The sequence below is a fragment of the Heptranchias perlo genome, chromosome 5 (assembly GCF_035084215.1).
Source record: "Heptranchias perlo isolate sHepPer1 chromosome 5, sHepPer1.hap1, whole genome shotgun sequence".
Classification (NCBI taxonomy): domain Eukaryota; kingdom Metazoa; phylum Chordata; class Chondrichthyes; order Hexanchiformes; family Hexanchidae; genus Heptranchias; species Heptranchias perlo.
The window spans coordinates 88,675,036-88,698,083 of NC_090329.1; the positions used below are offsets into that span (position 1 = coordinate 88,675,036).

The window sequence follows — 23,048 nt, forward strand, 5'->3', positions numbered from 1 at the left end:
GAACCCCTACGTCTGTTCTTTGTTTTCTTTTAAACCATTACATAGGAACATAGAAATTGCTCGATGAAAAAAGACCAAGGTCCACCTAGTTTGCCTTCTACCATCCTGGTAGTCACGTAATAAAACAATAGTGGAGTTGTTGACTAATCATAGCAATCAATCTCTATCAATTAGGCTACAACAGGCCCAGACATGAGAACAGGAAAACCCCAGTGGTGGAATGCTATGGGTACCATAGGTCCAAAGTCACCTGTTCCTCCCAAGCATGCTACACTTGCCACACATCATGTCTCAAATTACTCATATATTGTATCCCATAATATTGTTTTCTGAAAGAAATCTATCCAATTTGCATTTGAATGAATCAATACTGTCTTCCACCATCTCCCCAGGGAGCCTGTTCCATAGACTGACTACACGCTCACTGGAATAATGTTTCCGTAGATTAGTTTTGAATTTACCCTCCTCCAAGTGCAGGCCGTGTCCTCTGGTTCTACTGTTCTGGACAAGGTGAAATAGCTCGTCATTATTTAGTCCCTTCATAATCCTAAAAACAACAATCAAGTTAAAGCGTCGCTCTTCCCAGAAGCAGTTCCTGATAACTAGTTATTAGTCTGCTGAATCTGGCAGTTTGTCACCTTGTCTGGCTTGAGAAAGGATTTTGAAGATGAGCCCTATGTTTTTGCACCCTCCTGTGAGTGACTGCTGTATTTATTGGTGTAAAGCATAGTTTTGATTTCCTTTATCTCAGTCCAATCACTACAGTTAAAAAAAGTAGCAGAGGACTTGAGACATGGGAGAGGGACCTGATCCTTTGAAGTCCACTTCAGAGGCAGCTGCATAGCCAAGAATTCTTGATTTAGGATAAACGTGATAACTTTCTCCTAAGTCATCTGTTTTTATGTGACCACCATACCTCAACCCATATGGAGGTGGCTCGCCAAGACTCTGTGGTGATTCAACGTAACCTCACATATAAGTTTGTATTATGGACACTGGTTCAGGTTCGATATTAGGAGAGTCAGCAAAACACTGTATCTTTTACTTTTTTGTACCTAAGAAGATGCAAGTTATAAGCTCAGTAATCAAGTGAAATCTGCTGTATTGAACTTCTGCTATCGTTCAGTTTTAATTTAATCATTATCTCCTCTGACCCCGAATATCAGTCCTCAGCAAAAGCCTCCACTTCATCCCCATACAACCACACCTCAATGATTTTCGAGATTGAAACGATGCTGAGCTCTTCTTCCGTCACCTTCGCCTCCGTACCCACTTCTTTGGCCAGGAGTCTCCCCACCTTGCAAAATGGACTATTTCTCCCGCCTTCAGAGTTCTCGTTCCACCTGAACCCCCTCCCTCTGGCCTCTTACCCTCTCTATCTTTTCATTGGGAACTGCCAGCGTGACATCAGCCGTCTCAATTTCTCTACTCCCAACAATCACTCTAACCTACCTTCCTCTGAACTTGCAGCATTCTGTTCTCTCTGGTCCAACCCTGACATTGTCATTAAACCTACTGACAAGGGCAGCGCTGTTGTTTGGCAAACAGACCTCTACCTTGTGGAGGCTGAACGCCAACTCTCCGACACCTCCTCCTACCTACCCCTGGACCATAACCCCACCGCTGAACATCAAGCCATTGTTTCCCAGACCATCAACGACCTCATTTCCTCTGGAGATCTCCCCCCCACCCCACAAGGCCTCCAACCTCATAGTCCCCCAACCCATCACAGCCCACTTCTTCCTCCTTCCCAATATCCACAAACAGGACTGCCCCGGGAGATCCATCATTTCAGCCCGTTCTTGCCCCACGGAACTTATTTCTTCCTATCTCGACTATTTTCTCTTCCGGCCTACATCCACGACTCTTCCGACGCCCTCCACCACTTTTAACAGTTTCCAGTTCTCCGGCCCTAACTGTCTGCTTTTCACCATGGATGTTCAGTCCTCTACACCATCCCCCACCCAGAAGGCCTGCGGGCCCTCCGCTTCTTCCTTGAACGGAGGCCCAACTAGTCCCCATCCATCACCACCATCCTCCGCCTGGCTCAACTTTATCTAACATTGAACAACTTCTCCTTAGACTCCACTCACTTCCTCCAAATAAAAGGTGTCGCTACGGGAACCCGTATGGGTCCTAGCTATGCCTGCCTTTTTGGGGGATACATGGAACATTCTTTGTTCCGGTCATACTCAGGTCCCCTCCTTCACTTCTTTTTCTAAGCCTTGGCGAGTTACAGGATGCACTGCTGCAACTCGCCAAGGCTTCTTCGACAGCACCTCCCAAACCCGCGACCTCTACCACCTAGAAGGACAAGAGCAGCAGGCACATGGGAACAACACCACCTGCACGTTCCCCTCCAAGTCACACACCATCCCGACTTGGAAATATATCGCCGTTCCTTCATTGTCGCTGGGTCAAAATCCTGGAACTCCCTTCCTAACAGCACTGTGGGAGAACCGTCACCACACGGACTGCAGCGGTTCAAGAAGGCGGCTCACCACCACCTTCTCGAGGGCAATTAGGGATGGGCAATAAATGCTGGCCTTGCCAGCGACGCCCACATCCTGTGAACGAATAAAAAAAAAACATTGATGTCTGTATCGATGCCGTTTCCTGCTCTTGCCCCAAATTGAAAAATTTCATCACCTTTGCTTTCAATTTCCACCCTTCCCTTCATATGGTCCATCTCAAACTCTTCCCTTCCTCGACTTCTCCATCTTCATTCCTGAGGATAGGCTGTCAACTAATATCTACTATAAGCCCATTGACTGCCACAGCTATCTTGATTACACTTCCTCTCACCCCACTTCCTGTAAGGACTCTGTTCCTTTCTCCCAGACTCCCCGTCTCCATCACATCTGTTCTGACGATGCCACCTTCCACACCAGTGTTTCCGATATGTCTTCCTTTCTCCTTAACGGATGATTCCCCTTCACTGTAGTTGTCAGGGCCCTCGACCGTGTCCGTCCCATTTCCCACAATTCTGCCCTCACCCCTTCCACTCCCTCCCAGAACCATGATAGGGTCTCCCTTTTCCTCAAGTTCCACCCCACCAGCCTCCACATTCAACGTATCATCTTCTGCCATTTCCGCCACCTCCAGCGCGATGCCACCAACAAACACATTTTCCCCTCCCCTCCCCTTTCAGCATTCTGAAGGGACCACTGCTCCCATTTTTTCAGACAGCAGATGCTGATAATGGTTCTGCTGTTGCCATTTACAGCTCCTCTGGACCCATCTTTTGTTTCTTTACCTGTACCGTTGCCACCCTCCTTCCCTTGCACCTTCATCTCTTTTGTCATTTAATCACTCCTGCCCTCCATCCTATCAGAAACCTTCCCGCTTGTTCTTTACTCCTCTCCCCTTCCTTCCCCCCCTTTGCCTGGCTCTGTACTTGCTTAAAAACTGTTAAATCTTCAATTTCTGCCAGTTCTGCCGAAAGGTCATCGACCTGATGTGTATTTCCAGCGTTTTCTGTTTTTATTTCAGATTTCCAGCATCCGCAGTATTTTGCTTTTGATTTAGAATAACCAGGGTTTCCAATGGTTCCCGGGACAGTGTTACATTACCAAATATTGTGCATGCAATATATTTTAATCTTGTATATACATGATCATACTTCAGATTGTAGGGAGTGAGGGCTCAATTACTAAGTGGGCCTCCACACAGAGCATGAGAGAAATAGCTGGTGAAGTTTTAAAAGTGTAAAATGGTGCAGACAATTGTCTTTTTAAAAAAAAATGCACTCAATAAGGTGAAGGAAGTTAGTGCAAGAATTTCAGTCACCTTGTGCCAGCATCAACTAGTCCTAGGTCAAGCAAAGCTCCTTCTACTTTAGGCCAACAATGTCTCTCAACCACAACCTCTGCTGTACCAGTGGAGAAATTTCCCCCATTTCCCAACTCCTTAGGCTCATCTGAGTGACACTGTTGATTAGTATTGAATCAGCAGCAATTTTTAAACCCATGCTCACTAGGGAGTGGATTGGGACTGCCCGTAAAATCAAAGAACTTTACAGCAAAGAAGATGGCTATTTGCTCATTGCACCTGCACTTAAGAACCATTTTAAGAACATAAGATAAGAACATAAGAAATAGGAGCAGGAGTAGGCCATACAGCCCCTCGAGCCTGCTCTGCCATTCAATAAGATTGTGGCTGATCTACCTCAACTCCACTTTCTCGCCCTATCCCCATATCCCATGATTCCCTTAGTGTCCAAAAATCAATCGATCTCATTCTTCAATATACTCAACGACAGAGCATCCACAGTCCTCTGGGGTAGACAATTCCAAAGATTCACAACCCTCTGACTGAAGAAATTTTTCCTCATCTCGGTCCTAAATGGCCAACCCCTAATCTTGAGGCTATGACCACCTAGTTCTCGACTCTCCAGCCAGGGGAAACAGCCTCTCAGCATCCACCCTGTCAAGCTCTCTAAGAATTTTATACGTTTCAACGAGATCACCTCTCATTCTTCTAAACTTCAGAGAATATAGGCCCATTCTACTCAACCTCTCTTCATAGGACAACCCTCCCATCCCAGGAATCAATTTAGTGAAACTTCGTTGCACCCCCTCTCAGGCAAATATACACTTCCTTAGGTAAGGAGACCAAAACTATACACAGTACTCCAGGTGTGGTCTCACCAGAGCCTTATATAATTGCAGCAAGACCTGCTTATCCTTATACTCCAACCCCCTTGCAATTAAGGCTAACATACTATTTGCCTTCCTAATTGCTTGCTGTACCTGCATGTTAACTTTGTGATTTGTGTACAAGGACACCCAAATCCCTCTACCAACAGAATATAAGAGCAGGGATGTTATGCTAGAACTGTATAAAACATTGGTTAGGGCACAGCTTGAGTACTGTGTACAGTTCTGGTCACATTACAGGAAAGTTGAGATTGCACTAGAGGGTGCAGAGGAGATTTTGCCAGGGCTGGAGAATTTTAGCTATGAGAAAAAATTGGACAGGCTGGGGTTGTTTTCTTTGGAACAAAGGAGGCTGAGGGGAGATTTAATTGAGGGATATAATATGACGACTGGACGAGATAGAGTGGATAGGGAGGACCTATTTCCCTTAGCAGAGGGATCAGTAACCGGGGGCATAGATTTAAAGTAATTGGTAGAAGGATTAGATGGGAGCTGAGAAGAAATCTTTTAACCCAGAGGGTGGTGGGGGTCTGGAACTCACTGCCTGAAAGGGTGGTAGAGGCAGAAACCCTCAACTCATTTAAAAAGTACTTGGATGTGCTCTTGAAGTGCCGTAACCTACAGGACTATGGACAAGGTGCTGGAAAGTGGGATAAAGCTAGATAGCTCTTTCTCAGCCAGCACAGACACGATGGGCCAAATGGCCTCCTTCTGTGCCGTAACTTTCTATGATTCGATACGTTGTAAACAGCTAAGGCCCAAGCATTGATCCTTGCAGCACCCCACTAGTTATAACCTGCCAACCCAAAGATGACTCGTTTATTCCTACTCTGTTTTCTGTCTGTTAACCAATCCTCAATCCATGCCAACATATTACCCCCAATCACATGAGCCCTAATCTTGTGTAACAAACTCTTGTGTGGCACCTTATCGAATGCTTTTTGAAAATCCAAATCTATTACGTCCACTGGTTCCTCCTTATCTACCCTGCTAGTTATATCCTCAAAAAATTCTAAGAGATTTGTCAAACACGATTTCCCTTTCATAAAACCATGTTGACTTCGTCTCATCATATTATGATTTTCTAAGTGCCCTATTACTTTGTCTTAAATAATAGATTCTAACATTTTCCCTACTACCGATGTCAGGCTAACTGGCCTATAGTTCTGTGTTTTCTCTCTCCCTCCTTTTTTGAATAGCGGGGTTACATTTGCTACCTTCTAATCCATGGGGATCGTTCTAGAATCTAGTGAATTTTGGAAGATCACAACCAATGCATCCATTATCTCTGCAGCCAGCTCTTTTAAAACCCTAGGATGTGGGCCACCAAGTAAGGGAATTTGTCAGCTGTTAGTCCCATTAATTTCTCCAGTATTTTTTCTTTAGTGATCTTAATTACTTTAAGTTCCTCACTCTTATTAAACCCTTGGTTCCCCACTATTTCCGGTATGTTTTTTGTCTCTTCTACCAAGAAGAGATACAAAATATTTGTTTAACGTCTCTGCCACTTCCTTAGTCCCCATTAAAATTTCTCCTGTCCCTGCCTCGAACAGACCCAAGTTTACTTTCGCTACTCTCATCCTTTTTACATATTTGTGGCAGCTTTTACAATCTATTTTTATATTTCTTCCTAGTTTGCTCTCATATTCTATTTTCTCCCTTTTAATTTCTTGGTCATCCTCTGCTGATTTCTAAAATCCTCCCAATCCTCAGGCTTACTACTCTTTTTAGCAACATTGTAAGCATCTTCTTTTAATCTAATACGACCCTTAATTTCTCTAGTTAGCCATGGTTGGTTCACTTTTCCCATGGAGTTTTTATTCCTTAAGGGAATGTATATTCATTGAGAATTATGAATTATTTCTTTAAATGTTCACCATTGCTTATCTACAGTCATATCTTTTCATCTAATTTCCCAATCTACCTTAGCCAACTCGCCCCTCATACCTACGCAATTGGCTTTGTTTAAATTTAAGACTCTAGTTTTGGACTTAACTATAATCACTCTCAAACTCAAGATGAAATTCTATCATATTATGATCACTCTGCCCCAAAGGATCCTTAACTATAAAATTACTAATTAACCCTGACTCATTTCATGAGACTAGATCCAAAATAGCCTGTTCCCTAGTTGGTTCCTCGATACACAGTTCTAGAAAACTCTCTCGAATGCATTCCACGAACTTGTCATCCAAACTACTTTTGCCAATTTGGTATGGCCAGTCTATATGAAGATTGAAGTCCATGATTATTGCATTACCCTTGTTACATGCTCCTGTAATATTTTAATGTTTTCTTTTTTTAAATATTCACACTTTCCTTTTAAAGCTAGAATGGATTTTGCTTCGAGCTCTGTTTCTTATGTCATTCCATATCCTAACAACCCTTTGCACGAAAAAAAAACTTTAGATGAAATGAAATTTATGCCAACTATTTACTGACTAGTGTGAAGTAGTTTTTTCGCATTTATATTCAGAAAGTCCCTCAATTGTGAACACTTCTATTAGATGTCCTCTTAATCTCTCTCATATAGTGAAATGAGCCCAAGCTCAAGCTCATTTCACATAGGACCCTCAATAGTCTGGGATTGATTTGAACCCAAGTTACAGAGGTGAAAGGCCAGTTTCTAACCCACCGAGCCACCCAGTTTCTCAACTCTCACTCACTCAGATTAAAATGCAGCTCATAAGAAGGTGGCAAGTTGGATCCAAAATTGGCTCCGTGGCAGGAAGCAAAGGGTAATGGTCGATGGGTGTTTTTGTGACTGGAAGGCAGTTTCCAATGGGGTGCAGCAGGGCTCAGTACTAGGTCCCTTGCTTTTTGTGGTATATATCAATGATTTAGACTTGAGTGTAGGGGGCGTGACTAAGAAGTTTGCAGATGATACAAAAATTGGCCATGTGGTTGATAGTGAGGAGGAAAGCTGTAGACTGCAGGAAGATAGCAAAGGACTGGTCAGGTGGGCAGAAAAGTGGCAAATGGAATTCAATCTGGAGAAGTGTGAGGTAATGCATTTGGGGAGGGCAAACAAGGCATGGGAATACACAATAAATGGGAGACTACTGAGAAGTGTAGAAGAACAGAGGGACTTTGGAGTGCAAGTCCACAGATCCTTGAAGGTAGCAGGACAGGTAGATAAGGTGGTTATGAAGGCATATGGAATACTTTCCTTTATTAGCCAAGTCATAGAATATAAGAGCAGGGAGGTTATGCTAGAACTGTATAAAACACTAGTTAGGCCACAGCTAGAGAACTGCGTACAGTTCTGGTCACCACATTACAGGAAAGATGCGATTGCACTAGAGAGGGTACAGAGGAGATTTACGAGGATGTTGCAAGGACTGGAGAATTTTACCTATGAGGAAAGATTGGATAGGCTGGGGTTGTTTTCTTAGGAACAGAGGAGGCTGAGGGGAAATTTAATTGAGGTGTATAAAATTATGAGGGGCCTAGATAGAGTGGAAAGGAAGGACCTATTTCCCTTAGCAGAGAGGTCAATAACCAGGGGGCGTAGATTTAAATTAATTGGTAGAAGGATTAAAGGGGAGTTGGAGAAATGTTTTCATCCAGAGGGTGGTGGGGGTCTGGAACTCACTGCCTGAAAGGGTAGTAGAGGCAGAAACCCTCATAGCATTTAAAAAGTACTTGGATATCCACTTGAAGTGCCATAACCTACAAGGCTACAGGCCAAGAGTTGGAAAGTGGGATTAGGCTGGATAGCTCTTTCTCGGCCGCACAGACACGATGAGCTGAATGGCCTCCTTCTGTGCAGTAAATTTCTATGATTCTATGAATTTATAATTATGGATATTAGTGTCATGGATTACCTCAGTACACATTACAGAATAATTACTGGAATAATTTTTGCTGCACAATTATTGACATTATAATTTTCAGTATCTTGTTGGTAGCTTAAAGTTATAAGTAAAAGAAATATATTCAAGTTGCCATCACTGAAGGTTGAATTGCTAATATTGCAATTGCACCCTCTGCTTATTTACTTTAATGTATAAGTTTAATTTCAAATGAACAGCTCCTTTGTCACTGTCACTGATGGATTAAATATGTTCTCTATGGCTGACCATTAAAAATGTTTTTCCCAAACCCTATCTTTAAAACAAAATTGGAAATATACTACAACTAGTGTTGTGCACTCATCCTTCCTGGTTTTGCTTCCAAACTCTGACAGCATACAAAAAATTAATTTGGCCTGAATTGATTGGGCATCAAATCAAGAGTGGCAATCCAACTTAGTTGTTGAGCCCCCGTCTGCTGTCCTAGGTAGATGTAAAAGATTCCATGGCACTATTCGAAGAGCAGGGGAGTTCTCCTGGTGTCCCTCAACCAACATCACTACCTGATTATCGTGTCATTTATCTCATTGCCATATGTGGGATCTTGCTATACACAAATATGCTGTCCTGTTTGCTTATATTATAACACAGTGTATTATGACATACACTTCAAAAGTACTTCATTGGCTATGAAGGATGTGAAAGGTTCTTTCTTTCATTCTCTTTCTTTTTCATCTGATTCCCAGACATGTAGCCAGCAGGTGCAAGCCTGTCTCACACCTCTTTTGCTCTATACTGGTTAGTAGATGCTGATGCTTCCACTGGCTTTCTCCTAACATTACAAATGAACCCACTGGTAAGCAGAACAATATGTGCAGAACTCGTTTGATTCTGGATACAGTGCTATGTGTAGCCAACTCAGATCTGTCAAGAATACATGGCACAAAAGAGATACTGGTATCTATTGCACAATGACATCCTTAAATTCATGTTATGGATTAGTTTCACAGAAGATGAAACACCAATACTGAACAAGCAAAGCAAGTTTCTGATTGCTGCAATCACAGTAAATTAACATTGTGTTTTAATACTGAGCAACAATCCACAATTATTTGTTTGCTTTTCCTCCCAAACCAACAGTTACAGTCTACTCCTGTTAATTTTAAGTTACTTAATTTGGATTACTGAGAAATTGCACAAGAGCTTTTGCTGGGAGGTGTTAGGCCAAGAAAGGCAGCAACTAAGGGGACTGGAAGACCTGTGGGCAGAAGGAAGCAGGAGGATGGGGCTAGAATGAGCAGGCACTCCACCAGTTTTCAGGTACATTAGAAATATTGGGGTTGGATTTCCACAGGGGTTCTCCTAAACATTCGCTGTAACTTTGGTGGAAGATCCGTTGACACCTTGGAGAAACTACATTAAATACTGAGGTTGAAGTTCCATGTTTTTTCTTGTTGCAAAGTTTGCTCTGTGTTGTTGCCATGTATTTAAATTACAACACCTGACATGCTGCGTTGTAGTTAACAGAAAAATAGGGACAGTGAGAAATAGTTTTTTCTTATGTGAATAAATTTAAGTCAATCTGGATCGCTCATGCCCTACAGACATAACAACATTTTCCCCAAGTTCTATGGTTACTTTTAGCTATACTTACATGTGTTTGAGGTTAAGATAAATACACACTTATCAAAATAATTTTTAAAATTAAAGAAAAAAGTCTACCTGAACTATCCAAATTGTGGCAAAATATATGATGAATTAACTGGATAGACAAAGAGTTTTCCAGTAATCACCAATTTACTGTTTTTATCAGCAGAAGCATCAAAATTATCAGAAAGTTAATAAAATTTGCTGTTAGGGAATCACATGGATCTTTAAAAAATCAGAAATTTAGAAAACATTATGAATTTTTAATAAAGGTACTCAGATCCCCAGTGTTTTATGAAACAGGCATTATGTTCAGTGGACTAATTTAAAGAAATTAGAAGTCTGATGAGTGGAAATAATTAATTTCAAGTTATGAGCAATTCAGTGGTTATAGATACACTTGCTTTAAGCACTTTAAAAAGAAAAATTAAACCAGATAAAAGAATCACATAAAAAGGTTGGTTAAAATTCATCAATATATTTTTAAAATTCTTGCTAAATTTATAAGGCGAGGCAATTTAAATTCATATTTTACTGCAGTGATAATTCCAATGACAACCACTTTTATATAGAAATTACAATACAGTAACAGGCTGTTCAGCCAATCAGTCCATGTTAGTGTTTATCCTGAACGCAAGCAGTAGTCCTAATCCCATGTGCTCTCTCTGGTCGCTTATCCCTTTATCTTCCTTTCCTTCAACAATCCGTCAAACCTATTTATAAATGTTGACATGGTCTCTGCTTCAATCACTAATTCCAGTAGTGCAATCCACAACCTCAAATCCATGTGTAAAAAATGTTTCTCCTGCTTTTCATCCCAAATCTCTTACATTTAATTTTATATCTATGTCCCCATATTCTAGTTCCAACTGTATAAGGTTTTATGTAGATTTATTATTACATCTCGACTCTAAATTCTATATCTCTTGCCATAGTACCCAGTATTCCATTAGCTTATTTTATGTCCTTATCCATTTGAGGTGTTGCTTTTAATATCTTGTGAACCTGAAACCCAAATCTCTCTGTTCTTCCACATCATCCAACCTTTCCCCATCCAAAGTACAATTAAAAATGTACCACAAAAAGACTGGCAAGAAATAAACTTTTCAAGCTTGGTAGAAATATCATAGGTTATGATCAGATCAGTGTTTACAGAATGGTGAACAGAACACAAATTATTTTCAGAATGAGTAACTGATGAAAAAAAAGCATGGTATATTTAAAATCAAGACTAGTCAGTTTAAAATTACTGTGATGAGAAAATGAGCAAGAAATAAGAAAAGGAAAGAGAACAGCAGAAAACGAAAGAAAAAGAAGAGAAAGAAGAAAAACCATAGCAATATACAGTAATTATAATATATTCAAAGTCAGATTAGTAACTTAAGCATTTAAAAGAAATTCTATTTCAGATGTGAAGACAAATGTACTATAAAGCCCCATTCAGCAGAAAAACACAAGGAGCCATGGTCAACAGAAATAATTGTGTAACCTTTATAAAATGTGCTTACTGCCTAATTGATGTGTCAATCACTTGTTCATCTGATCAGTCAGAAGTCAGCAATCCTAAAATTCAGTATAGTGGAAAACAAACAGAAGGGCCCTGTAGCAATGTACACAATCTGCCCCAACATAACGTTTGCCAGCTGTAACACTAACAAAATTAACAGCGGATGGATTAGTACCAGACGCTAAGCAGCCTATTACAAAAACAGCCTATCCCACTGCAGAAACCACTAACTTTAACACATCCAAAGAACTCTTACACACTGCAGAAGGTATAACTTTTCAAACAAAAATATGATACAGTACATTTGTTACAGGAAAAATGCTGTATCGCATGAGTATTAATAAAGTGCTGAGAATTTTTTTTAAGTTTCAAGTTTTAATAATTACAACTATTACCTTATGCACTAAATATTTCACTGCAATAGTTATGTAATTAGCAAGTATATGCGCAATGTCAGTGAACATCAGTTGGATCAGATATAATATGCATGACATGTGGCATAGGAAAGAACGATACACTGAAAGAAGCCTCACATCCCTCTGATAAACCTATAAATCAGTCAAAATCAGTTCCAGAAATCGCTCATCGACCAAAATACTTGTGGACCTGCTGCAAAGGCTAATGAACAGTCAAGGAATGAGGTCCACAGTTTGAAAGATTTCTCCTAGTTCACCTAAAAGGAATGCATAACTCCTTCCAACCATTATCTTCCATAACGTTCAGATTAACACTGCAGGTGTCAGATTCATCATTTATCACAAAAAGGCAGTAAAAATGTATAAATCGGACAGACTGCTGTCGAATGAAGCCTTAACTGGTAAAATGAGGAAAATGTGATAGTTGCAGTCAAAAAATACACCCTTCATCCTAAAAACAGAAGAGTCCTCTCTCAATATTCTTGTCATCAGGCACAAAAGATATGGACCAAGGTACCTATTTCCTCACACCCAACAGCAGTCTGGTGAAACACCATGCACCATTTGTACATTTCTTCCAATGTGAAAAACTTGCTATGAGTTCTCTTCAATTGGGATCTCAGCTATTAACAATAGTGACCCAAAATATTGTGGAACAAATACCAAAATCCTCCTTTGAATTCACTACATCTAGATCCCACACCAAAGCATTTTAATTAAACTGAAGATTACTAGATAAAAGAATTTTAAAAAAACAAGTAAAACATAGAGACTACCTATGTTTTATTAGAAGAAGGAAGACTCTACTGCCATCAAGGGCATCATAATTTATATAATTGGAGATTCTTAGAGAGAGCATTGTAACTGAAGGAACTGACGGTCACCAATTGCCCCCAATATCACCCCCTACCATCCCAAGAAACACACACTGCAATTTTTAGGGTTTTGACCACCCCTCCCTTTGTGAACCTAGAGAGAAATATCCAAAGTGTATATGAAGGCAATTTTATAAGAGTGCAGCTGAAGGCAGACACACAATTATACTTCTGTCAGCAAGCTAACTGCATCACAAATCCTAGAAAATAAAGGCCTACAAATATGATGTTGGTTAAGGCCACTGGTTTCAGCAAGATAAGCTTGGGGAGCCGGTCTCACAAGTTTGCACTCTGGGTCTCAGCATTAAGTAGCAGAGAACAGCTCCAGACACACAATGGAGCAGTAGAAATAGTGGTGCATGGAAATTCCTCTCTACCAAAACAAGTTTCAAGAACAAGTATAAAAATAAAAGCAACCTGAAATTAAGAGCAAATACTTTGTCAAACTCTGATTCTGGCCCACAAAAGGCAATGTAACCTAACCATTGTGTGAAATCACAGAGCTGTAACTAAACAGAAGATCCGCAATTGGGATCAGCAGCATTCTATAATCAACCGTTCAGATTGCATTCCCACTTTAAGATACTGCATCCAAGCAGCCTAAAATATGAGACGACAGGTAGGCAGAGAAATTTCCTCCACAATCACCAAATCAGCTTAAAAGTTTTTTTTTTAATCCTTTAGTAGGAACTGGATAATGAAACAACCCTAGCACCTACAAGGTGCATATTTGAAAAAGGTACAAAAATCCTTAGAAAGATACTTATCTTGCTTTAACAACAGACAGTTATATCAATAGAGGACAAATAGATCCCAACGAATCCCTACTCCCAGGTACTAAATATGAACAGTTGACCACCTAAAGGGGAGCAAGTCTTAAAAGATGATTGGAATGGAGATCCAAGCTCCAGTATCTGACTTGGTAAAAATAATTTTATACTCCAGAGCACCACACATTGAAGACTGTAAATTTAGAAGAGATACCAGGGAGATAGCAGAGTGCAATATGTTAATCTGTATATATTCTATGCAGTATTTTAATGCTTGACCTGCTAATTAGATACTCCAGACGTGATATCTAGTTCATATCCTAGTGGTAAGAGGCCCAATGGGCAAACAGAAGAAATGATAGAGAACAGCCTTGAAGTTGGATTCTTCTATTTTTGCAGAATAATTTCCAAAAACACAGCAACACAAGTTTTTTTTAAACTCAATTCTCCTCATTTGATGCTGGCTGTAGAATCACTGTGTTGGTAACCTTTGTTGCTAGAAGTAAACTTGAACCAGCCTTCCTCCTGAAAATGTTGTGCTCGTCATCTAATAGGTTGCTTATATCTGCATCGTCTATGCCTCAACATTTTAAAGACCTGAATTCTGACTCCCTTGAATATTCCTTTCTCCAGTGAACATCTCTGCCAAGAACTTATAGCCCCACATCCTGGACATTCCTCTCAGTGTCCTCGCCAATGCATCAATGTCATTTCACACAAATGTGACTTCTCTTGTGATCTACACAAGATTAGAAAAAATACTTTCAAATTACTGGCTTTGAGATGCAACCTACTATTTGATAAGCTTTACAGCTAATAGTTCCAGACTGATTGGAAGCATCCACTGAATGATCACTAACTACCACCCCCTTTTTCTTTTCCACCCATTGTTGGGGAACACCCTTACATGCGCATGCTTACTGTTTCCTATTCCAACAGGCACTACCATACATTTATATACGTACATTAAAATTCATCTTCCAGCCCTTAGCACATCTGCTTAATTGGTCCTGATCTTTTTTGTATGTTGTTTATCTTGTACTCATTACCTGGCCACATAGCTTGGTATCATCGGCAAATTTTATATTGCAAGTAGTAAGAAGCACCTGAGTCAGAAAGATGTGGGTTCAAACCGCTCTCCACCACCACCACCTCACCCAAGAGCCTGAGAACATAATCTAGGCAAACAGTGCAATGCAGGACTGAGGGGGTACTGCATGAGAGTTGTCATTCAGTTGAGACGTTAAACTGAGGTCCCATCTGCCTGTTCCAGTGGACATTAAGGGATCCTAAGGAACTGTTCAAAGGGAAGAGTGCTTTTGCTGTCCTCCCTCAAATACCACCAAAATGGATTAACTGGACCTGCATTTCACTGCAGGTTACGAGATCTCGCTGTGCATAAAACTGTTGTCGCACTTGCCTTTGAAGTCACTGCACCTCAACATAATTCATTGCACATGAAGTACTTTTGATATATATTATCTATAATATCCCACAAAAATATAAGTGCTAGAGTTTCTTACTATCCTCTAAGTCTTTCTTAATAATCCGAGCAGCAGGGAAACCAGAACAGAACTATGCAGAATTTCACTAGTTACTGCCGCCATTCAGAGCTATTTCCATTATGATTAATTTTTTTCTACTAACAAGCCAGTTTCATTCAAAATAATGTGATATTAATTTCATGAATCTCAACCTTTATAGGTATCAAATATTTTCTGAAAAAAAATCAAGTAAATTATTTTTGAATACTGGAGATGCAAAGATGATTCTCACTAGATTTGTAGTCTCCCAAATAAACATGCTTTTTGTGAGCTAAATGGGAAGAGATTATTAAATCTGGTATTAAAATTAATCTATAGAGGGTGGTCAGGAGCAGTGTTGGCCCCTTAAAAACTAAAAGTGGGGATATTGTCATTGACAATGGGAAATGGCGGACATGTTGAATAATTTACAGTAGAAAAAGAGGATAGCATGCCAGAAATCCCAAGAAAACTAATATTGAATCGGGGACAGGGACTCAATAAAATTAATATAAGTAAACAACAGTAATGAAGAAAATAATAGCACTAAAGAGTGACAAATCCCAAGGACCAGATGGTTTCCATCCCAGGGTTTTAAAGGAAGTAGGTGAGCACATTGCAGATGCCCTAACTATATTCTTTCAAAGTTCTCTAGATTCAGGAACCGTCCCTCTAGATTGGAAAATTGCATGTGTTACTCTGCTTTTTAAGAAAGGAGCGAGAGGGAAACCAGGGAATTATAGACCAGTTAGCCTAACATCTGTTGTGGGGAAAATGCTGGAGTCTATAATTAAGGATAGGGTGACTGAACACCTCGAAAATTTTCAATTAATCAGAAAGAGCCAGCATGGATTTGTGAAAGGTAGGTCGTGCCTGACGAACCTGATTGAATTTTTTGAAGAGGTGACTAAAGTAGTGGACAGGTGAATGTCAGTGGATGTTATTTATATGGACTTCCAGAAGGCATTTGATAAAGTCCCACGTAAGAGACTGTTAGCTAAGACAGAAGCCAGTGGAATCGAGGGAAAAGTACGGACTTAGTTAGGAAGTTGGCTGAGCAAAAGGCGACAGAGAGTAGGGATAATGGGTAGGTGCTCACATTGGCAGGATGTGACTAGTGGAGTCCCGCAGGGACAATATTTATTAACGACTAAGATGAAGGCATAGAAAGTCTCATATCTAAGTTTGCCGATGACACAAAGATTGGTGGCATTGTAAGCAGTGTTGATGAAAACATAAAATTACAAAGCAATATTGATAGATTAGGTGAATGGGCAAAACTGTGGCAAATTGAATTCAATGTAGACAAATGTGAGGTCATCCACTTTGGATCAAAAAAGGATAGAATAGGGTACTTTCTAAATGGTAAAAAATTAAAAACAGTGGATGTCCAAAGGGACTTGGGGTTCAGGTACATAGATCATTGAAGTGTCATGAACAGGTGCAGAAAATAATAAATAAGGCTAATGGAATGCTGGCCTTTATATCTAGAGGACTTGAGTACAAGGGGGCAGGAGTTATGCTGCAGCTATACAAAACCCTGGTTAGACCGCACCTGGAGTACTGTGAACAGTTCTGGGCACCGTACCTTCGGAAGGACATCTTGGCCTTGGAGGGAGTGCAGCATAGGTTTACTAGAATGATATCTGGACTTCAAGGGTTAAGTTACGAGGAGAGATTACACAAATTGGGGTTGTATTCTCTAGAGTTTCGAAGGTTAAGGGGTGATCTGATCGAAGTTTATAAGATATTAAGGGGAACAGATAGGGTGGATAGAGAAAAACTATTTCCACTGGTTGGGGATTCTAGGACTAGGAGGTACAGTCTAAAAATTAAGAGCCAGAACTTTCAGGAGTGAGATTAGAAAACACTTCTACACACAAAGGGTGGTAGAAGTTTGGAACTCTCTTCCACAAACAGCAATTGATGCCAGCTCAATTGCTAATTTTAAATTTGAGATAGATAGCTTTTTGCCAACCAAAGGTATTAAGGGATATGGCCAAAGGCAGGTATATGGAGTTAGATCATAGATCAGCCATGATCTTATCAAATGGCAGAGCGGGCTCGAGGGGCTGAAAGGCCTACTCCTGTTCTTATGTTCCTATATTGCATATAAAATATGCAACATTTAGAAGTTAACTTCACTGTACCCAATTTTGGGGTTGAATGCAGATTTAGCACAAGAACACTGGAACAAAATGAGTCATGGACAAAACAATGTTCAGTGCAGAAATAACTGTCATAACAACATGTTTCTGCATTTTATTAACAAAACAAATGCAGAAGAACTATTATTTAATGAAAAAGGAAATTTGGCCCAAATGAGACTGCTCCCTCCAACAATATATATGTACAATATAGCATGTACACACAAAATGACACCAAGAATAGAAAGAAAAGCCAACAAATTCAACTATGGTAAAATGCATTTTAACTGCAAAATTTGGCTATTTATGTAGCAATAGTTAAGCATGTTTGCATCACTAAAATATTTTATCTACCATACGAAACATTGAATGGCATGAAATTACACAGAACATTGCCTAGAGCTTGGAGTGCTAAGAAAACAATAATATTTGACAGTCAATAGATAAAAATGTATTTAAATACTTCTTTTTCTCAACCATACCCCTTACCCCACACACATACAGTACACACTGGTAAATAGGGATTTTCAAGGCGAGCTCATAGCCACTCAAAATAAAACAAACGCATATTGCATGCATCTCTTATAGAACTCACAAGAAATACAAAATAAGGGAACAACTAATGCTTTCATATTGGTCTTTAGCTGCTGCCTGCAACATCAAGATAAATTTGTCAGATTTTTTAAAATTAAAAAGCTGGATGTTCTTGACTGCTGCCAGTCTTCTTAGAGTCAGTAAGTGCATTGGTCTGGTGGCAGCAGCATCACATTTTGGTAACGATGTTATGGCATCACACTTTCATTCACGCACAAGGGCAAAAATGTTCGTCTGCCCACGTGCAAATAGCAAGACCCAAGTGCAGCTATCCGCAACTAAGTATGGGAGAACAGTGCTGTTAACTCATTCTCTCAAGATCTAAGCTGTAATATAAATGTAGCTTATAACTGACAACTGTAGTACAGCAGCCAAAGGAAACACATATTACTAGGACTAAATAATCCTACATTTAGGCTGCTATTGTTTTAAATGTCACAGACTCGCATGTCACCTGACCAGAAAGGACTGTTACCTACAACTGTAGCTTTCTTCCTAAGGGCTAAAGTCCCAAGTGGAAGACACCGCTGGGCAATTAGAAAAGATTATTGGCTTGGGATGTCATCCACTCAGGACTGTTGCTCAGCTGATGTCAGACACTAGTTACTTTCACTGCTACACTCACAGATCCTTAGGCAGCAGATGTCCTTGCTGCACAGAAGGAAGAAATGACATTAATTAATGAAGGAAATATATGCACAGACACAAAAAATGTTGACTATCCTTGCACGTTTCTGACGAAGAGCTGCACAATTTTGAAGATGTTCTCTCTCATTATATAAAAACTGCATACTGCAAACTATTCCGGGCTTAAAATGAACACCTGGTATTGGAGATGTTTAAAAAAAAGATTGAAAAATAACATTTAAAGAAGCAGTAAGAGATGTTATCTTAATATTAATTCTTTATTTAAATCTAGTTTAAAATTAACTTTATTGCAAAAAGTGGGGATCTATGGATAACATTTTTTGCCCATTAATTGTCTTTTTGCATACTATTTTCCCCACATCTATTAAGGGTTGTAAGTATTTGGAATGCTTCAACTCAAGTGGCTATTGAAGCCAAGTCACATCACAGCATTTAAAAAGGAATTGTGCATTTGAAGAAAAATATTGAAGCATGCAAGGAGAAAGCAAGGAAATGGGATTTGGAGTCACAGACTCAAATGTGGAGCTAACACCAAGGACCAAATGTGCTGACATTTCTGCATTTGGTTCGATAACATTTTTTGTCTGATTACACTTCTGTCAAGCGCCTAGGGATGTTTTTCTACTTTAAAGATCCTATATAAATGGAAGTTGTTGGTTTTTGTAAAACTTACAATTTTTCAAATTTTTCATTGCAGTTTTATTTCCATCTTACATGAAATCTCTTAACTAGCTACAGTAAAAATGGTATTAATTTAGCTGTTCTAAAAATATGATAAATCCATAGGGAGAAAATAACTTTTCTGACTTTCTCGCTAATGATATATGTTTCTTATACTCAATTTCTTGCTCTATTGACTCCTTTTACATTTTGCCCTCCCAGTTGTCTCCACAGGTGATTCTCAGACAGTGAATTACAATGTGCAACAATTAACACACCTACAGATCGGCACTGTGGAGATTTTCTGCCCCAAGAAGCATGTAGTCCTGCGGGGCAAGCAAGCTTTGTTCAATCTGTGTCCATATGCCACTTCAGCATTCCGCGAACATGCTGAGAGTCCATTATATGGGAACACAGCCAAAGTATTTAACAGAGATTGCAGAGCAGGCAAAATATCTGAACATGCATTTTGCAATTTCATAAACACTGACATTAAATTTATCCAATGATAATCCATTTCTTTGAAATATCACATACTAATCCATGTTTTTCCAGCATATTAGAGATTGGCTACTTGAAGTGCAAGACAATCTTATTGACTCAGACTGGTACACGAAGTAAATCTTCCAATACATGGTATCAGACAACAGTGTGCAAAGTAATTAAAGGGAGATGGAGAACCAGTTTCTGAAATATCAGAAGTAACAAGTAGCTCATTTTTCAAATCATATGGTGTGATTTTCTGGATCGTAGGATGTGTCATTTTTCTCCAGATATTGTGTGTAAAATGGCACTTTGTTGGCTATTCTTTCCACAAGGCAAAAATTAAGGCTGCAGTACATGTGAAATGCATAGGCCCCTTCGATAATGGTAGGACCCAGTAGTCGGTATTTATTTGTGGTGTTGGAAATGTTGCAAATATATTTGTACTCGGTAATATGGTGCTATCTACACTGATCTTTCGAACAGTTCAGATTCTACAAATTAAGTACTGAAGTAACGTTTGTGATTGTGATGTCTGCTTAAAGTTACGCAATTGTCCCATATTCCAAATGTGAAATTGTTACATCAAAGTTGATAACGTACACAAGATCCCTTCATGTGAGCTGTCCCCTCCATAATAGACATGCTGTTCATTAAAACTAATGATTATGGTAGGGCTGCAATCACAGCCCAGCCAAGATTTCCATGCTCTGACCTTTGTTGAGCAAATGCCCCTTGACCGACAATGATTTTCAAAACAGTGGAGAATGTGCAGATGATCAAAGTACAAAAATATTTAGAAGGCATAACAGCTTTGCATAAGGCACCATGCAGGTGGTTACTAGTGGAAGCAAGTAATATTTGCTTATAGTTTGGGAAGAGGAAGGACAGTAATGACAACAGCAGCCTCTACTTGTATTGATAAACCATCTTTAATGTAGAACATGTCCCAGAAGCTTTAAAGAGAAATGGACACAAAGCAATAGTGGAAGAGTTAGCAGAGATGACTGAAAGCATGGTCAAAAAGATAGATTTTGAGAAGGCTTTTAAAAGCTAAAAGATAGTAAGGTGAAGGGGTTCTGGGAAAGTAGGGCCAAGAGGGCTGAAGCTAGATACCTTGGCTAAAAGGAGGCTACTGTAAAAGACAAGTTTTGGGATAAATGCAATTGGGATTCCTCCTGATTGATTATGAATCTCCATTTAAGATATAGTTAAATGTGCAGTTTATGCTGTCTTAGAAAGGTTGCCACTTCAGACAGGCATTTGGTAAAACTTCATGCAACTAAGTCACTCTGTGATATTTCAGTTCAACAGTCAAGGAATGTACTATCTCCCATTGGAGTCTGACCCCTAAATGAAAACACACACCTTTGAAGTCAACTGCAGTGAGCCACTCTCCCCACTGCATTGCATGGATAATTCGAAGAAGGGTGACCACGTTAAGTTTTCAGTAGAATGAAGGAGCACAAAGATCTGAAGTGCAATAACTTGCCTTTCTCTATAGCTGCTCACATAAAGGAAAACATCTCAAGTGCTTTTCATTAAGGAAGAAAAATTATGGGACCAAGCAAGTGGGAAAATGGAGAAAATAGAAATAAGGGTTGGGGGCTAGCACTGTCGAAGAGAAGCATTTTAAAAGCAGGGAGGGGTTGGCTAGACAGAGGGAATTAGGCAGGATGTTCAAGTAGCCATCAATATTGGGAGTAGGGACAAAAGAAGCCCAGTATTAAAAGAGGGTGTGTGTAGGTGCAAGCAAGAAGGTTACATGGGGCAAGACCATGGAAGGATTTGAAAGCAAGTATAAACATTTTCAAGTATAGGAAGATACAGGGCTATGGGGACAGAGCAGGACAATGGGATAAGTTTCGGATTGCTTTAGCAAAGAGCCAGCACAGATACGATTGGCCAAATGGCCTCCTGTCGTGCTGTAAACTTCTAACTCACTAGGGCACAGAGAGCTACTGGAGCTTGGAGAAGATGGGGTGAAGGAAGTGTGAAGGAAGTGTGGGTGAGGAAATAGGCTTCAACATTTGGTTGAGTTGAAGCTTGTAGAGGATTAAGATAGAGACCAACTAGGAGAACGTTAAGCGAGGCTGTGCCTCAAAAGGCAATGACTTAGGTTCAAGAACATTTGGCCCTCCTATGCCATCACATTTCCAATACTTTTAAGAGCTACAAAGTAGAAACAGAATCTTGAATTTTCCTGCCCTAATGGAACCTTTCTTGTGGCCTAAGAAAGCAATAAGTTCTGTATTTCACTTTTCAAAAAGCCCCTTTGACATCCTCAACCTGTCCCCAGAAAACCAATGCCCTGAACTTCAAAGTGAAAGAAAGTGGAAGATGTAACCCACCCCCACAGTCCCACCTGAGATGATGATGGTGACCTTGCCCAAAAAAATCTTCGCAACTTTGTGAACAAAGTAATAAATGAAAAATACTCTTATGTAGCAAGGCTGCAAATATTTGAGCTATAAAACATAAACCAATTAATATTTGAACTTCTGATGCTGTAGAAGATAGAGATGTACAGCTGATGACAAAGGAATTAACTAAGGCATGGCTTAGAGCAAGGTTTCATAAAATGGAAAAGTGGGGCAGGCCACCTGACTATATATTCTACTTTTCAGTGTCCTTAGTAGGTTTTCTTCTACAGGGTGATGGCTGGAGCCATTTTGTATGTGAAAGGTGAATGAATATGGGGAAACACAGAATTATGGCTTCACCGAATATTTGAGATTTAAATTCCATTATTTGCTTTAGATCAGCCCTTACTGGGGTTGAGCATATGCTCTTGGTTGCACACAACATAAGATGACACTTCAGTGCAATACTGAGGAGTACTGCATTGTTGGGAATACCGTCTTTCAGGTGAGAGGTTAAAACTGAGGCCCTGTCCGCCTGTTCAAGTTGACATAAATTACCCCATGGCGCTATTTGAAAAACAGCAAATTGTTCTCCCATGTCCTAGACAACATACCTCCCTCAACTACAGCCAAAAATAAATCAACCGGCAATATATCTAATTTGTTGTCTGTGGGATCTTGCTGTGCGTAAACTGGCTGCCACGTTTGCTTATATAACAGTGACTACGCACGAAAAGTAATTAATTGGTTATGAAGTGCTTTGGGATGTCTGTAGGACGTGATAAGGTACTACATAAATGGATTCCACTGGTGCACTTACTTCTGACACAACTGGCTGAAAAGTATTCTTGGAGCCAGTGGTCCTTTTCCTGCTTCTTTCATACTATGAAGGAATAAATACACGGCTGAGGTCAAAGATCCAGGGCTAGGGAGTATTATCATCAATGGATCCTGCGCAAAAAG

At 39.9% G+C, this 23,048-nt stretch overlaps 1 protein-coding gene across 2 annotated transcripts in view; it reads right to left on the reverse strand.

The window, feature by feature from the left end:
* usp45 (ubiquitin specific peptidase 45) overlaps nt 1-23,048 on the reverse strand; it is a 130,723-nt gene that overhangs the window by 43,231 nt on the left and 64,444 nt on the right. For both annotated transcript variants that reach the window (XM_067984776.1, XM_067984777.1), the window contains exon 8: nt 22,906-23,036. In XM_067984776.1, coding sequence (XP_067840877.1) covers nt 22,906-23,036 — 131 coding nt within the window. The remainder of the gene's footprint in view (nt 1-22,905; nt 23,037-23,048) is intronic.